This window comes from Sturnira hondurensis, unplaced genomic scaffold (assembly GCF_014824575.4).
Source record: "Sturnira hondurensis isolate 20B ecotype Veracruz unplaced genomic scaffold, ASM1482457v3 Scaffold0014745, whole genome shotgun sequence".
In the NCBI taxonomy this organism is placed as follows: Eukaryota; Metazoa; Chordata; class Mammalia; order Chiroptera; family Phyllostomidae; genus Sturnira; species Sturnira hondurensis.
The window spans coordinates 3710632-3729176 of NW_028087376.1; the positions used below are offsets into that span (position 1 = coordinate 3710632).

Consider the following 18545-nt stretch of genomic DNA (forward strand, 5'->3'; position numbering starts at 1 on the left):
TTGCTGCTTCTAGGTTTCTCTCCTTCATTTTCATCTTGGCTAATGTAATGATGATGTGCCTTGGTGTGTTCCTTCTTGGGTCCACTTTCTTTGGGACTCTCTGAGCTTCCTGGATTTCCTGGAAGTCTATTTCCTTTGCCAGACTGGGGAAGTTCCCCTTTATTATTTGTTCAAATAAGTTTTCCACTCATGGCTGTTTCTTTTCCCCTTCTGGTACCCCTATGATTTGGATGTTGGAACATTTAAAGATGTCCTGGAGGTTCCTAGGCCTCTCCTCATTTTTTTGAATTCTTGTTTCTTCATTCCTTTCTGGTTGGATGTTTTGTTCTTCCTTCTGGTCCACTCCATTGATTTGAGTTCCAGTTTCCTTTCCATCACTATTGGTTTCCTGTGCATTTCCCTTCATTTCAATTAGTTTAGCCTTCATATCTTCCTCTCATTTGTGGCTAAAATCAACCAGTTCTGTTAGCATCCTGATCACCAGTGCATTGAATTGTGCATCTGAGAGGTTCACTATTTCCTGTTCGCTTAGAGTTATTGGCTCTGGGGCTTTGAGTTCTTCTTGAACCATATTTTGGACTGTTTGTGCCTGTTATGTATGAGGAGCAGAGCCCTAGGTGTTCACCAGGGCCGGGCCACTCAGTCACTGGGCTGTGACGCTGTATGTGGGGGTGGGGCCAAAGGAAAGCAATGGCGGGCCCCTCTGCTTCCTCCCGCCACCACCATGGGCCTCGCGGTCTGTCCCACTGCTCACTCCTTTGCTGGTTTATCTGCTCGCGAATGTGTGACTACAGCCAGCCTGCTGCCCTGAGCCCTCACTGGGTCAGCCCCACACGGAGCTGCCTGGGTGCCTGGGGTTGGGGGATCTTTCTTGCCTTTCCCTGCTCCACTGCTGGCTCCGCCCCTCTTACTGGTCTGGTTGAAGGTTCATTGTTGTCGGACTTCCGTATAGTTCAATTTTCTGTTCTTTGGCTGCGTCTTTGTTCTCCAAACCTTTGTTGTATTCAAACTTGGTTGTGGGGGAAGGCACAGTGTTTCCACCTACGCCTCCATCTTGGCGGAAGTCTCTAAACATCATCTTAATTGGAAGCATCTTTGCCGGTTTCTTTATTTACAACAATACTACCCCAACAACTATTCCACAGATAACAACGCCTTATTCTCCAAAACTATCAGCCTTACCTGTAACTGTACCAGGTTTTATTCTGGCACTTGAACTCAGTCTTACACACAAAATCTAAAATTAATTATCCTTCAAACCTATTCAAATTCTCTAACCTTCTTGGGTATTTCCAACTATCATATACTACCTCTCACCTTTCATGAACTTAGCAGTGAGGCAAAAACGAGTATCACTATTGCTCAACCTAATCTGACTAGAAAATGTTTTACCAAAATTAATCTCCCAATTCCAAATAAATGATTCTACACTAGCATCCAACCAAAAAGGCCTAGCCAAATTGTACTTGTTTTCTAATAACATTGATCCTAAGCTTGGTTATACTTAGTTTCTATGAATAATTTCTGTAATAACAGTGATTCCAATAAGCAAGCATCAACTAGCAACCACCACAAATCAAGTAGGACAAACTATAGAAGCAGCAACACCCAGAGATTCCTTACTGAAAAAACCCCAGAATCCCCAGTATCATAAATAGCCCAATCTTCTAGCCCATTAAACTTAAATACCACCTCCACTTTCTCATTTTTAGTGCACATAAAATTAATATAACTTCTATAATTAAACCAGAGAGAAATGCTTCTAGGACAGTTTTATTAGGAACTCACACTTGAGGATACTGTTCAGTAGCCATAGCTGCATATAACCAAAGACTACCGACATGAATTAAAAATACTATTGAGCCTAAAAAAGACCCACCAAAATTCATCACAATCCTACAACCAACTCCTCCAGTCCCAACCAACTCAAGTCCCCCATTAGTTGGTAAAGGTTTTGAAGAAAACCCTACAAAACCACCAAAATAGTACTTAAAATAAATATATCATTATTCTTATATGGAATCTGTCCATGAACAATGACACGAAAAGGCATCATTGTATTTAATTTTTAAAATATTTATTGATTTTTTAGGGAGAGGGAAACATAGATTTTTTGTTCTACTTATTTATGCATGCGCTGCTTAATTCCAGTATGTGCCCTGAGTGGGCACATACGTTGGCATGTCAGGACAGTGCTCTGGCTGGGTAACGAGCTGAGCTACCCAGCCAGGGCCCACTGATGTATTTCAACTACAAAAATAGCAATGAGCAAGTCTAGAAATCTCACCCACTAATTAAAATTACCAGCTCATTCTGTATGATGAAACTTCAGATCCCTTCTAGGAACCTGCCTAGCCCTGCAAAAACTACCAGGGCTTTTCCTAGCTCCACACTACACATTGGACACTGTCACTGCCTTCTCTTCCACAATCCAAACCTGCTGGGATGTAAACTGCTGAATTATCTGCTATCTACACACCAACGGAGCATTCGTGTTCTTCACTTCTGTTCGTACACGTGGCAGGAAGTGGAGATCACAGACCTGCCACATTTACAGAGACCTGAAACATCAGAATCATTTTAGTCTTTACTGTAATCGTGACAGTATTTATAGGTTATGTACTACCATGAGGTCGAATATCTTTCTGAGGGCCAAATCTTCTTTCAGCAATCTCTTACATTTGAACCAGCTTTGCCTAGGAGGCAGGGGGGAGGAGGGTGGGAAGAGAGGGAATGAATCAGAAGATGACATACTTGGCAGCATGTATATGCCAAGTGCTGAGGAATCACCGAAAAATGAGAGAACGGGTCTCCCTGAGGGAGTCAGAGAAGGTGTCACAGAGGAAGTGACCTTTGATATTTGTTTTGAAGTATTAGCTAGAACTCTTCAGATGGACAAGGACGAGGACAAGAAAAAAATAAGTCATTTTAGGCAGAGGGAAGAGCAATTCAAGAGCATGGAGACATGAAATGAGGACTGTAAATGCAGTTTCTAGTTAGTTTATTAATTTCTTTAACTTCTGAAGAAACGGGGCATCCCCCACCCTGGGAAATCGGTGGTGGCCGACATAGAGTCCCGTGTGCACCTCTGTGGTGCACTGTCTCTTTGCTTTGGAGAGCTAAGTCCTCTCCTGGGTTCTGGCATTTATCATTTCCACGCGTTTCTTCATCACACTGAAGAAGAAGGCGCGCACTGTTTTACGTGATCACAGTGCTGTGTTAGTTCTGCCAGTTGCTTTCCTGCCCACCATGGTGCTGGTAAGGCTCACTTGCAAGGCATGAGCAGCTCCAGTCGGCTACAGGGTAGCCCTTCAGCGCAGTGACTGACTGAGCATCAGAGAGGAATTCAGGATCACTCTGACATTTTTCGAGAATGGTGATCCTCAACTGAGATGAGAAAATACAGTAAAGAAGTGGGTTTGTGGGGCAGACAAACACTTGTTTGGGGCATCTTTCATTTGAAACGTGTTCAGAGGCAGGCGGTGAGCATGTGGGGCTCAGATGTGAGGAAGAGGTGGAGGAGGTCTGGAATTCGGGGAGCGGGTGACCTCATCTAGGGAGGCATTCCTGCTGAGGAGTGGCTGGCCTTGGGTGGGGCTGCAGGAGCAACTAGCTGATAGACAAGATCCTCCAAATGACACATTGGTCCGAGTGAGGTGGCTAGAATCCCACCGTTCTGATACAGTCTGCACTTTGCCTGATTAGATATTGGAAGTTAGAGCTACCTGAGAGTGCCAAGATCCTCTTCGTTTGCTGCTCCTTCTCCTTGTTAAGGCAGGGCACCCTGTTCCAAATCAGCGACAGAAGCACTGAGAGGAAGATCACCTGGACAGGAAGATCACAGGGGAAACTAGTGAGCATGTATCACAGGAGCCTAGAAAGTCAACGTCACTGTGTGAAGGTGAAGGTATTAATAAATTTCAATTATTTGGCCATATCTTTGGAAAACTGAGAATTAAATAATTTCGTAATTATTTTTGTATAATCATGGGGACCTGGAAGTGTCCCAAGTGTCAGAGTAAAGCTAGTATTTGTATTTTTGCTCATAGTCCTCAATCTGCTTGTTTAAGAAAGCTTCAACTATTCAATGCTTTATGAGGGTTTGCATAAGTTGTTCAGAAACAGCTGTCTTTGGACAACCAGTGATGAGCTCAACTGGAGAAGCCACACTTTTAAAAGTTCCAAGTATGAAATATCAGTTTTGCTAAAGAAGTCATGGAATCTTAGAACTGAGTATGAACTTAAGTATTGCCCAGTCCTTAAGTTTCCAGGGAGGAAAGTGCTCCAGTCCTCAGGAGAGAAAAGGACAAGGGCCATAATACTGCACCCCCCCCCCCATGTCACTGGGAAGAATCTGTGCAGGTGATTCCCTCCCACCCTCCCCAGGCTGGCCTGCCTGCAGGTGAGTCCATTCTGCTCTGCTGGGTTTCCCAGGGCTGGGCAAAGTGGACCAGGCCTGAGGTCTAGAGGAGGGTGTGAGATCTTTTCTGCTTCTACTTTTGGAATTTCATGGATTTGAGGCAGCAATTCTGGGCATGTCTGCCATGAAGACTCAAAGTCACCCTTCAGTGGGCTAGACTAGGGTGGGAAGTGGTAGAAAGTACATTGAGCTGTGGGTCCAACCCAACTCTCCACTGAAAAACTAGCAGCAGTTTGTACGTCATGCACTCACAGTTAACGTACCCTGGTAACAGAGGTTGGAACTTTACTGATGGGAAACTGTTGATATGTCACTAAACCCTGGTAACTGAAATTCATGTATGTTGAAACATTGCAGGACTGGCTGCATTCAAAACCGTATCACCTAAAAATCAGGACATTCTTACACCATTATCATACATACGGAAATTATCGATTACTTTCAAGTATAATAGTCTGTCCATATTAGGAATGTCTCGTTTATTCTAAAGACCTAGAATAGTCCTCCATATTAGTATTTTGTATGGCACTGAGTCTTCAAAGGAACTAGATTTGTTGTTCAGGATGCTGCCCCTCAAAGTGTGACCCGTGGACACGCAGCACCAGCATCACGTGGGAGCTGCCAGGCGTCGAGTCAAAGCTCAGCCCACCCCAGACCTGCTATCCTCCATTTCAGCGTGTCTTTTTCAGTTAATTATGCCTGAGACTAGGTAATACCTTTCAATAGATAAATTCCATGTTTCTTTGCAACTGTGGAAGTTATTTCCATTGTTTAGTTATTTCCACTCCTACCAATGGCATGCTAGTTACCCTGGACTGCTGCCTAGGTCTCTGTTGCTTTATGATTTCAATATTTTTTATGTATGGTTTGTTTGCTATTATTTTGGTTTATTTGACCTTCCTGGTCATCGACAGTGACACCTTTTTCAATCCAACCTCTGAACTTTAGAATTTCTAAATCACACTTTTCATGTCCTGAAAGCCTTAGTGTCTGATACATATGGTATGCTCTCACTTAACATCATCCTTAGGTTCTCAGAAACTGTGACTTTAAGTGAGACTACCTAAAAAAAACAAATTTTATTTTACCACACGCTGATAGACACAGGAGTTAAGTTCTTTCCTATGGCACAAAACATTTCTGGTCACAAAAACATCACCAGGCTTCTAAGTAAAGACCCCTCAAATACTTCTAAAATTAAACACTGAAATAAATGAGCTCTACATACATTCAAGAGTGATTAACAAAAACAAGTAAGATAATTATGTTCCAACCCACTTATTCCAGTTCAGGGCGGTGCTGAAGTGTCTCCCAGCAGCTCTGAGTGCAGGGTGGGACCCGTGGAACCTCACCATGAACAGGACACCCTCCCATCGCGCAGGGCGCTTGGGTGCCCACGCCACACTCAAACTGGGGCAACGTGTACATCTTGGATGTGAGGGAAACCGGAGTCCCCAGAAAATCCCCACACAGACATGGGGACATTGAGCAAACTCCTACAGACAACAGCTCCAGACAGGAAGCAGTTTTCCCCCTCGCCCACATTATGACAAAACAACATCATTCGATAATCTGCTGTAATTGAATCTAAGAGTCCCTGTTAGTTTTTGGTCTTTCTCCCCCAGCAGTTTTTTAAAAATTAAGATCCACGTACTCCCTGTCTCGGTCCCTCTTCTGTGACCAGTGGATCTCACACACAGCTGTACAGTGGAGTTGCCTGAGAAGCTGTACCAGGTTGGGCCCTGAAGCCCAGCTATAGAAATTATGATTTAATTGGTCTGTAGTGAGGCCTAAGCAACCAGGGTTTTTAAAGCTGCCCAGGTTTGCTCGGGGGAGCTCAGGCCCATCTTTTAGAGTTCTTAAAGCTGAGGCAGTTCTGCCCTGAAAACCCAAAATATTGGAAACTGTACAGGACAGACCACTAGGTTTTTTCAACAACTACGATGTGAGAAAAATAGCAAGAATAGAGAGTGAGAGAAAGAGAAAAGGACAGGGGGCCTGCAGATTGAGTGTTAACAATACTTAAGAGACAGAGCAACCAGTTGTAACACGTGGACCTTATTTTGATCTGATTTGAACAAATCAACTGTAAAATAAATATTTATGAGATAACTAAAACAATATGAACATTGGATTTTTAAAAATCTTGCTAAAATACATATAACAAATAACTTGCCATCTAAACTTTTAAAAAATGTATAGTTTAGTAGTGTTAAGTACATTTGTATTATTGTGTGGATATTAAATTGTTGCTAATTTATTTAGATGTGATAATGGCTTATATTTATGTTTAACAAAGTGTCATTATCTTTTAGAAATATACAAATATTTATGAATAAAATGTGAAGTCAGGTTTTTTTCTCAAAATAGATAAAACAAGATTGGCCATAAATTGGTAATTGTTGAAATTAGGTAGTACAACTTCATGGTTTACTCTCCTATTCTCTACACATTTTTGTGAGGGTATGGCATTTTCTTTAATTAAAAGTTTTTAAAAAGTAAGTTGCATTGTTGCTTTTTTTCCAAAGTAGTTTGTTCTCAGTTGTTTTTTATTTTTTCACTTGTTTCCCTTAATCACCCAATCGTTTTCTTCTGTGCTTCCACTAGTCTGTTCTGTCAGTTTTTCTGGGACCATTTCACACATATTCCCTACAAATTTCACCCTTCCTCTTTCTTTTGAGGGGAGCATTCTCTTTTTGGTCAAATTGTCAGAACCATTAGGCACCTTGGGTCAATAGCCATGGACTTCAGTTCCCCAAGCTCCCCACAATTTTGCGCATTCCTCACACGCTGGTGGGGCCCGCTGCTCACGTACCTTGACTGGCTGGATGATGAAGACATTCTGAAGCACTGATAAAATCATTGAAATAACCCAGCTGGTGGCTTGCTTTTTATTTAGTTCCAGGCTATAAAGTGCTGTAAAAAAAGCTGCGGCCAAGCTAGTGACCCCCAGAAGGAGCCAGCAGACATAAGTCAACCATCTAGGGAGACCATTAGAGGTGGACTTCTTCCCTTCTTCTGGGCTCAGGATGGGGAAACTGGTTGCCTCCCTGAAGAACACAAGTCAAATGATCTCATAACCAGCAGCTGAGAGAGAGCTGTGTGTGTGTGGGGGGGGTGGGGGGCGGTTTGAAGGAGGCCAGGTGTGGTGCATTACCTGGACGGTCCTTGCTCTGTGGGAAGAGTATGTGCTTCTAAGAGTTCCTGGAGTGTCTGCAGGTGGCTGGATGCATCTGGGAAGTCACAAGGCTGGTCAGCCTGGGTGGGACCCAACGCGCTGAAGTGAGACTGCAGCCTCTGCAGGACTCTGAGCAGGTAGCAGCAGAAATGACGGTGGTTCTCAGGAACCTCTGCAGATGTATTCCAGGTTGGCATTTATTAATAAGTGGGAGATTTCTATAACTAGGACACGTGGTAGAGATAAGCAATTCATTATTGATAGTGATTTTAAATTTCTCAGTCAGTGGAGACTGGACCCAACCTGCCCAATATTCTTGTCTTCTCTGAGCACACTGGTAAATCTCTAACATCTTGTATAATTCCATGCTTTGATCTAGAGATTTTTGAAATCTGGTTGAGCATTTTCACCACAACTGCAGTCACATGTGACCTATACTAGGTAAGTGCCCAGGAAGCCCAAACTATATCTGAGAATCCATAAATCACATAATCTCACCATTTCACAGGAGAAAAAGATGACACATTTCAACATTCTCCAACAAAGCAGATGACATATGGGGGTCTCACACAGAAAACATTTTGGGGAGCTTTTCTTTTCTTTTAAAAAATATTTTATTTATTTATTTTTTAGAGAGAGGGGAAAGAAGACAGAAAGAGAGGGAGAGAAACAGTGATGTGAGAAACATCGATCAGTTGCCTCTCATACCCCGCCTCCCCCATCTAAGGACCTGGCCTACAACCCAGGCATGTGCCCTGACCAGGAATCAAACCTGTGACCTTCGAGTTCACAGGCTGGCGTTCAACCCGCTGAACCACTCCAGCCAGGGCTATGGGCTTTTCATTAATCCTTTGCTTGTTTCACCAGATATATTGTCTCAAAAGCTATCAAAGGTATCAAAGGTATCAAATTATCAGTTCTCTATTAAAAGCTCAAAGAAACTAAAATAAGCAGAAGGTTGTAATATGCCTGTTGGTTATTCCAAAAGACAATGAGTAAGAAAGAGACATGCAAGGGAATGGGAGGCAGAGGAAAGAGTAGTTACTAAAACCCACTGAACTTACCGTTGGCCCAGGAGGGTCCTCCTGCCTGCTGGTGACAGCCTTGACCCTCTAAGTGAGAATAAATGAGGTTGGATAAAAGTGCGACCAGCTCGCTCCCGTTGTAAGAACTCCATGAAGATTGTTCACACTCTAAGAGTAGCTGTGTATTTCTCCTGAGCAAAAATCCCACGGTTTCCTTTAATTCCTGCATGTAAAGCCAAGATGAGAAGTCAGTCTGTTTGAAATGAACCCAGGAATGGTAGCAATAATAGATGGCAATAGGTTATATCTTTACTCAGGGGGGCATATTCTTAGTGCGAAGAACCTCAATTTTTCATTTTGTCTCTACTTTTTTAAAAAGAAGTCACCTCCTAGTAGTTTCAAAACTGGTGTTAGGAGAGAATACAGAATGAAAGAAGGGACGGTTCGACCAAACATCAAAAGCTAAAACCACTCCAGAGAAGTGCATTCTGCACTCACATGAACCCTCAGAGCATCACAGTCAGGAGAAAACTCAGAGGCATGATGGGTCACAGACCAGGGGACAGGAAGGAGGGAACAGCCGGCGAGGTTAGTAAGACCTGGCAGCCTTCTAGCAGACCCGCGTCACTGGTCTGCTCTACGACACATGGCAAGGAGGCAGGGGGTTTCCCTGGGAGATTTCATGCCAGGCTTACCTCAACAACCTCTGAGACAGAGAGGGGCTCAAAAGAAGCATCTGAGAGGCAGGAGGCCTGGACGGGCGGAAAAAGAGGCAGAGGTTCCTGTGGTTGAATCAGTGGGAAGAGCCGCCCAACTACAAGGTTGATTGGGAAAAGGATGACAGCAGTTTGGATGCTGATAAGCAGTTCGGACCAGGTCACAGCAAACGGACCCACTGAAAGAAAAGCATTACATCACCCTTCTCAACAACAGAACTCATCTGTAAGGCACTCCTCTTCCAGGTTTAAGTGTTCATTTAGCAATCTAACTGTGACTCTCTAACGACAGAAAGGTATCATGGCAGTAAAGGTCCTGGTGTGTTCCTAAGGCTGCTTCATTTATTAATGAATGAGGACAATGAGCAAGTTTGCTAGAGTATTCTCATGTTAAGGCAGCAAAGGAAAAAATGAAGGCACATCAGGATTCCGTTTCTAACCTGAAAGTAAGGCGAGTGGGGTACAGAGAAAGGATTACACGCCACGAACAACACAGCAGGGCTCATCCACACCTTGCTCATCTCTCTGGGCAGCGGGGCTGTTCACCTTCCAGAACATCACATTGATGACCATGTTGCAGAGCAGAAGGGTCACGCAGCAGGTGAGCCGCTGCACTCTTGTAAACTGGTTCCAGGGATGGCGAGTTGCAATAGAGAGCCACAGATAATCCTGGGTGAACTTTTCTACAATCATGGAGGAAAACAGGTGTCTAAACAGATAAATTAGAAGGAAAAGACATGAGATTTCATTCTGAAAGTGCCCGGGACTAGGATGTGGTTTGCCCAGCAGCAAGCAGCATGACAGCAACTCTGCCCTACTGAGCACCTCTGTCAAGATGCTTTCACATCACACGATCAATAAATAGAATCTTTAAAACAAAACTGCTAGTCAGAGATGAGTATGGAGATAGAGATTAAGATTTAACAATAACACCACTGAAAATGAATATACAACTCAAAATTCCTCACCACATAAACAAATCTAATGAAGAAAAAGGCACCCAACAATCAATAATTCAGCCCAGGAGAAATTAGTTTTATGGGCTAGTCTGACAGACTTTAAAATAAGTATTTCTTTTCAGGTTGTCCACAGATATAAGTAAAAAAATAATATTCACTTAAGGAGAATACAAAATTATGAAAAAAGAGAACTAAAAAAATAGAAATCTTGAAACCATAAATATAGTCATCAAAACAAAAAATTTAGGGTATGTTAATATTCTTGAAGAAAAAATTGGTGAACTGAAATGTACTCATAAAGAATTGGAAAAAAACCCAACCAAACAAAAAAAAAAAAAAGAATTGAGCCAGAAGACGCCAGAGAGATAAGAAAAAGTAAGTGCTCAGGAGTAGTTTAAAGACACAAAGGACAGGTTGAGGCTCTAGGTTCAGTAAGGAATGTCATTGAGCAATATTTTCATAAGTGACATCTGAGAATTTTTCAGAATTCAATCCACTGTTTTGTATAAGTACGTTGCATGTGACGTGTACTTTACCACAGTAAAAACATTTTTTAAAAACTAACTTCTGAGTACAAAACAAGGTAAAAAATGAATCTACAGTAAAAACAATTATGGTAAAATTTGGAACATTAAGGGGGAAGGTAAAATATGAAAAAGAGAAGGGGCAGCGCACTTACAGAAATAACAGCTAGACTGACGGAGACTGGACACAAGGGCCGTGTTAGGAGGCAGTCGCCATGAGCACTCCGCACCAAGGCTCCCCTCAAACATTTGCACCCACACTGTCTTTTAGGGAATCTTGGTACAAGCTGACAGCATCAGAAAGATAGAGACAGTGTCTCCCTTTGGAGCAAATTTACTTACATTTCCAGATTGTAAAGCTAGAGTTACCCCCCACCCCAGATTGTCCCTATGGAAGCCATGATGCTGGGTTTACTAGACAAAGACTTCAAATCAGCTATTTTAAATGTGTTCAAAGAACTGAAGAAAACCATGTCTGAAGAACCAAGAAAAAGTAAATGAGAATGATATCTTGTCAAATAGATCAAAAAAGATACATAAATTATTTTTTAAAAGATTCAAATAGTAAGGCTGCTGTTGAAAAATGCACTCAGTGAAATGAAAAACTCACTATAAAGGTTCAACAACATAAACAGAAGAAGAAAGATTCAGCAAACCTTAGACAGGTCAATTTAAGTTACACAGTCTGGCCCTGACCTGTGTGGCTCAGTCGGTTGGACACTGTCTGGCAAAGCAAAAGGTCACCAGTTCGATTTCCAGTCAGGGCATGTGTGGGAGACAGCTGATCGATGTTTCTCTCTCACATTGATGTTTTTCTCCCTCTCTTTCCTCCTCCCTTCCCCCTCTCTAAAAATAAATAAATAAAATCTTTAAAAAATATTTTAAAATAAAAAAAAATTATACAGTCTGAAGGAAAGAATAAAAATAAAGACAGAGCCTCAGAGACCTGTAAAACACCATCACTTCCCAACAATACCTAAAGGCAAAGAGCTCCTTCTTTGAGACTGGTATGAAGACCCGGTCACGCTCACAGTCTCCCAGGTCCATGGCCAGCCAGCAATTGCACAGGAAGTGCCATTTCCTGTTACTTGCCACATCACTGACAATCACCTGGTTTACATACCTGTAGTAAAATGAACATAATCATGTTGCAATAAGAGGTAATCTTATGGAAACAACCTAAATGTCCACCGATAAAAAAATGGGTTAAAAAATATGGTGTGTATACACACACACAGAGCAATTATTCGGTCATAAAAAAGAATGAAACTTTCACTTTGTGACAACATGGATGGGCCTTGAGGGCACTATGATAAGCTTAATGAGTCAGAAAGAAAGCCAAATACTGTATGATTTCATGTGTATGTGGAATCTTTAAAAAATGCACAAAAAAAACAAGCTCATAGGCACAGAGAACAGATTGGGAATTGCCTGAGGTAGGGGTGTCTGGGAGCAGAAGTGGGTTGGGGAAAGGGGTGAAGAGGGCCAACAGGTAGAAACTTCCAGTTATAAAACAAATAACTTATGAGGATATAGAGTATGGCATGGCAACTATAGTTAATAATACTGTACTGCGTATCTGAAAGTTATTAAGAGAATAGATCTTAGTATTTCTCAGCACAAAAAAAATTCTGTAGCTATGTATGGTATCAGATGTTAACTAGACTTATTGTGGTGATCATTTTGCAAAATATACACAAATACTGAATCATTATGTTGTATACCTGAAACTAATATGCTGTATGTCAATTATACCTAAATAAAAATGGATTAAATAATTTAAAAAACATAAGTTTTCACTGTCAATAAATGTCCAGATAAATGGATTCTGTTTCATTGTAAGGCAAGAAGTAAAGAAAGCAGTGAGAGCTGGTCCCATTTTCCCCTTGAGGGGAAAACCACCCCCTTTCTCCTCACGCTGTTAACACTGACACTAGGTACAGAATCCAGGATATAGTTGTTTATTACATTTACCCTTTAAATATGTTTATTCACATTTAGAGATGCTTATAATTTGTGGTACTTGGGGCAATATTTTGGGGGGGTAATATTTCTTTATTATTACTTATTATTTACAACATGACAACATTTAATGAAAACAAGAAAAATGAAACATCTACCATTCTACCACCCACAAACACCAGAACGTACCAAACACCAGAACGCAGACTTCTATGACCTATGAATAGCCTAGTGTGGGCACATGTTCTTCCAGTTTCCTGGTTCCACATGTGACAGTGCTCTGTCACTGCTAAAAGCATCCCATCTGCCTCTGTCTTGGAAAATAAGAGGCTGCCCCGGCCCCAGGTGATTAGAGATCTGCTTTGGTCTCTGTAGAGGAGTTGGCCTTTTTAAGACTTTCATATATGAGGCCTCACACACTGCATTCTTCTGGGGCTGGTGTCAGCTCAGCACACTTTTGGGAACTCACCCATGTTGCGTGTGTGGTGGCGGATCGTTCTGTTTGTCAGTGAGTAGTGTTCCAATGAATGAATATGTTGACATTTGTTTATTCGCCTGATGGACATTTGTGTTGTTTCCAGTTTTTGGCTACTAACAATAAAACTGCTATGAACATATATGTGCATAAGGCTTGAATGGACAGTTTTTCATTTATCTGGGTGAATTCCTAGGAGCGAAATGTCTGGGCCACATGGTAAACGTATTTTTAACTTTACAAGAAACTGACAAACTGCCCTCCGACGTGGCCGCACCATCTTACCCGCTGACCGGAGCTGTGTGAACACTCTCCCTGCCCCCCATCGGCACCCAAACTCAGTTTTGCCAGACTTTTCAGACATGCTGGTGGCTGTTGAGAGCTATCTCTCTGGTTTTAATTTGCATTTCCTGATGACTAATGAAGCTAAACATCTTTTCAAGTGGTTATTACATATTCACCTTTGTAAGTGAAACTGGAACAATACTGTACAGACTGTTTGGTAGATGCCTGATCAGCACGGAGGCAGCAAGCACATGGTCGGGCTCTCCTGGCCTAGTGGTTGGTGTATGTGGCCGAGCAGGAGAGCCTCATTTTCGGCAGGCTGTGTACTTTTTTCAGAGTGGGCCATACTCAGCATCTGACTCCTCTGAGTACCTCAGCCTTGGATCTTTGACTTCATTCTCTTCTTTTTTCCTAACTCCAACAAGCCAATTATCTTCATCCTTAATTCATTTTATCATCTGCTTTCTCCACCCACCTCTGCTAATTCCCAGAGCGCTGCCAAAGGAAGATGCAGAATCATTCGGACGCAGCAGAAGCCAGAATCACACCCTCACACTGAGCGTTTCTCTCTCTGACTCCTGAGGCACATTCCACACCCTTTCTCCTCACGCTGTTAACACTGACACTAGGTACAGAATCCAGGATATAGTTGTTTATTACATTTACCCTTTAAATATGTTTATTCACATTTAGAGATGCTTATAATTTGTGGTACTTGGGGCAATATTTTGGGGGGGTAATATTTCTTTATTATTACTTATTATTTACAACATGACAACATTTAATGAAAACAAGAAAAATGAAACATCTACCATTCTACCACCCACAAAAAATCATATTGTTAACTTTCCATATAGATTTCCCAGGTTTCTTCTTCACAGATAGCTTTGAAATGAAAATCTAATTTTTTACTATTTGGCACAGAGTGCTATTGTTACTTCCTGTGATGACACAGTGCACTTGACCCAGAATGCTGAATCCACAGGAAAGAACAAGCCAGCATGGTCCAGGTACTTACCAAGAAGGGCTAACACCCGAATTGTCGTGCCAGAGCCGAAGGCTGTGCAGGTCCCCTAGAGGGGACGGAGTGCTCAGGAGGAAGACATCCAGTGCCCCTCGCTCAAAGACTGCCTTCTGGGGGTCACAAAGGTGATGGGGCTCACTCCGTCCCTCCGATCCATAGAGGGTGATAACCACCTAAGACGTAACGTGGAAAGATAAAACCCGGGAATTTCTAACACAATTATGTGGTTCTGTGCGTGTATCCCTAAGGAGAAAGAGGAAGACAGAGAAACTACTGAGATGGAGTCTCTGGGATCTTGGACAAGTACAGAGGGATCTTCAGATTTAGAGTTTAGAACAAGGCAACATCCCTCTGAGATGCCCTGTAAGTGCTATGGGACACTGGATATCACCACATGAGAGTGCATCTCGCATGGCAGAAGACACAGAGCAATGAATGAAGGACTTTTATTTCTTTACCTTAGCTGTTGTAGAGGCCCTTCTTCTATATCCAGTGGAGACCTGGACAAGATAGTGAAACTGAGAGCTGGGGTCATTATCAGCCAGGACAGTGACCTTTACCTGCAGGAAGAGCAGAACCAAGAACATTGGCCGACCTTATTTAGTGGAGCTGCTTCCTCCAGCTAAGAAACAGGAGGGTGCATTGCTGCAAACCTGGCTGCTGTACGGAAAGCAGAGGTGAGGTGTGGGTCAAGGGCAAACAGAGCGGCAGACCTTGGCTAAGTGATAAAAGTGGGATGAGGGCTGGCAGCCCAGGGTTTATGCCTCTAAAATGAAATAGTCATAGAACCAGTCAGGTCTTGGGCCTCTAACTCTTCCCACCTCCCTCTCACCCAGATAGATAACACATGAAACATCCAGTTAAACTTGAATTTCAGACAAACACTGAATAATTTAGGAGCATAGTTATCCCTAAAATGCATTCACTATTTATTTGAAATTAAAATTTAATGTATGTTCTGCTTTATTTATTTATTCATTTATTTTTTCTCAGGACCATTTATCCCCCCATACCCTCTTCCACCTTCATCTACCTCCCCAATTGTCCTGTTTTTTTAGTTGCTAAAACTGGAAATCCTATACCCAAAAGGAACAAAGAAATTGAACATGTTGTATATCCTACAATTTCCAAGTGTAAGAAAATACAAGAACTAGAGAGAAATAGAATTAAGATCAGGCAGTCATCAAAATATTGTTTGTTTAAAAAAAGATTTCTTACAGGCTTTTAATATATTGCAATTACATTAAATTGATATTTGATTTACACATAACTTTTTATGTCCAATGTATACAGTGAAATAAACTTGCATTTGATTATAGTTAAATTCTCTAGGTGTTTTCTTTTGGCCTATTCCTAGATAGGAGAAAAGGAAAAAAAAGGAGATAGAGAGTTTAGCTCCTAGGTCTTGAAAGAGTAGATATAAAGAGAAATTTAAGAAAAGCGCTTGAATTTCTATACTACCTAGAACGATGTGACCTGCTTCTTTTAAACAAGAATTTTTTTCCCCATCTTGTTCCAAATACTCAAGACACTGGCGAAACTTTTGGAATCAGACTCATCACCTTCTGCATATCTGCTTGATCCTGTCTCCAAGTCCACACGAACAGGAGCACATAGAATCCCAGCAGGCTGGCCAGCAGTGACACCCCAACAGGGTTGTTGGTCACACGCAGGAGGAGCTTGATTGTGTCCTCAACATTCACTGTCCGGGGCACAATGAAGAAGTTGCTGCCAAAGTAGGTCAGGTGGTTACAGAGACACTGTGTCCTCAAAAGTGTGCTCCGTGGCCCAACCTAGAATTAGAATCAAGACAATGACACTAACGGAACAGAGTCTATTAAGGAAGGGACAGACACAAAACACAAATACAGGCGATTTAGAGAGGGCAAAGAATGCCTTGGTCACTCATTCACTGCTGGCGCCAGTGTAAACTGGTACAACCAGTGTGCAGAGCAGTCCAGCTCTGAACGTGTGCCCTAGGAGATAACTTCACACACGTGCACAGGAGATCTGAAAATGAATGTTTCTGTCAGCACTGCTTGTAACTACAAAAAACTGGAAACAACCTATATGTCTAGTAACAGCAGAATGTACAAACAAATAAATACATAAGTAGGGGCAAACTGGTGGAATACTATAGAGCTGTTAAAATAAACATAAACATGGATAAATGTTGAATGAAAAAGAACCAAGTTAAAGAAGGATATGTAGCCCTGGCTGGTGTGGCTCAGTGGATTGAGTGCGGGCCTGCGAACCACACAATCACGGTTCGATTCCCAGTCAGGGCACATGCCTGGGGTGCAGGCCAGTTCCCAGCAGGGGACTCTCGAGAGGCAACCATTCACTGATATTTCTCTCCTTCTCTCCTTCCCTTCCCCTCTAAAGATAAAGAAATAAAATCTTAAAAAAAAATAAAGAAGGATATGTAGAATTTGATACCATTTACACAAAGACCAAAACCACACTTATTTATCCGCTTTTGTCTCCAGTCTTGGAGCTAACACTGGAATGTTAGCTCATGAGGACTCTGTGTTGTCCATCACTGTATATCTAGTTCCTAACCTTGGGCTCAGCATGCAGAATATGCTCAATACATATTTGCTGGAAGAATGAATACATGTAAAAATTTCAAATTCAGGGCAGGGGTTACCCTTTGTGGGAGGAAGGAAATCAAAATGGTGAAGGATATACAGAGAACTTAGATTAGTCCTGAGTGTTTTGTTATTTAAAAAAATCTTAACTAAATAGAGAAAAATACCAATTTGTGATAAGGCTGTGGTGTGTTTAATGGTTTTATTATATTATTCCCTATAACTTTCTATATCTTGTAACATTTCTTCATAAAATTTTTTTTAAAAGTTGCTAGGCGAATAAATAGAAGGTACCAATTCCATGCTTGATTTTGCAGTGAGCAGTCTGAAACAGTGTCATTATGACCGACTTCTTTCCATGGCACAAGGTTAAGTCCTGGCTGCCCAGTCCATATTCTGTTCCACCTTTGGGGGAGCTCTCATCCAGTCCTCTGCAGCCCTGCTCCTTTCACAGAGTCAAGGGCTTCAAGGAGGCAGGAAATACCCTGAGGCCTTTTGCAATTAGTGGGCCACTGCCGTGCCACAAGAAAAGCTCTCAAGTCTTGTTACTCAAAGTGTAGTTTTCTGGGCCAGAGGCACTGCCATCACCTGGAACGCATTAGAAAGGCAGAATCTCAGGCTCACCCAGACTTACTGCATAGAATCTACATTTTAACAAGTTTCCGTTTGAGGATTTGATTGAAAATTGTGGCTCCAGATCTCCCAGAAATCACTGCCTGAGGCCTTGCATGGTGGGGGTGCCTTCTAGAGAATCCTCTTTCTTTCCATTCTAATCTGGATGACACTTTCTCTGGTGGTTTAAGAACAGCCTCATGATTTCCAGAACCTTTCATTACATTCTTTGTGCAACTGAACCAGGATTTAAATCAGACAGAATCTCATAAATCACTAGTGTGAAAATATAGAGTACTGTTTTAAAGTGGGCAGACACCTGGAAGCAGGCAATAATTACAAAAGTGACAATCTGGCCTGGCCTGGAATGTACAAGCATCTGCTAGGTGTCATTTGTTTGTCTGTTTTTTAAATATTTAATTTATTTATTTTTAGGGAGAGAAGGGAGGGAGAAAGAAAGGGAGAGAAACATCAATGTTGGAGAGAAACATCAATTGGTTGACTCTCCCAGGCCCCCAACTGGGGACCTGGCCTGCAACCCAGGCATGTGACCTGACTGGGAATCCAACCATTGACCTTTTGATTTGTAGGTCAGTGTTCAATCCACTGAGCTACTCCAGCCACGACTGCTAGCTTATTTTTAAGTACAAAAATTCTCTTTTATTTAGCAGAACATTCATTTCACTCTACCCATAATATATTTAATACTTGAAGAATTGAACAGCTTCCATATGTTGCTTTTCTTATTTTATCTTTTTTTTTAAAGATTGAGGC

At 41.9% G+C, this 18545-nt stretch overlaps 1 protein-coding gene across 1 annotated transcript in view; it reads right to left on the reverse strand.

The window, feature by feature from the left end:
• Positions 1–18545, reverse strand: part of PKD1L3 (polycystin 1 like 3, transient receptor potential channel interacting) — a 67718-nt gene that overhangs the window by 23839 nt on the left and 25334 nt on the right. Inside the window, 10 exon segments of the mRNA XM_037063752.1 lie at positions 3726–3825; positions 7236–7470; positions 7578–7770; positions 8663–8846; positions 9319–9518; positions 9852–10048; positions 11799–11945; positions 14563–14741; positions 15027–15128; positions 16131–16361. Of these exon segments, the coding sequence (XP_036919647.1) occupies positions 3726–3825; positions 7236–7470; positions 7578–7770; positions 8663–8846; positions 9319–9518; positions 9852–10048; positions 11799–11945; positions 14563–14741; positions 15027–15128; positions 16131–16361 (1768 nt within the window).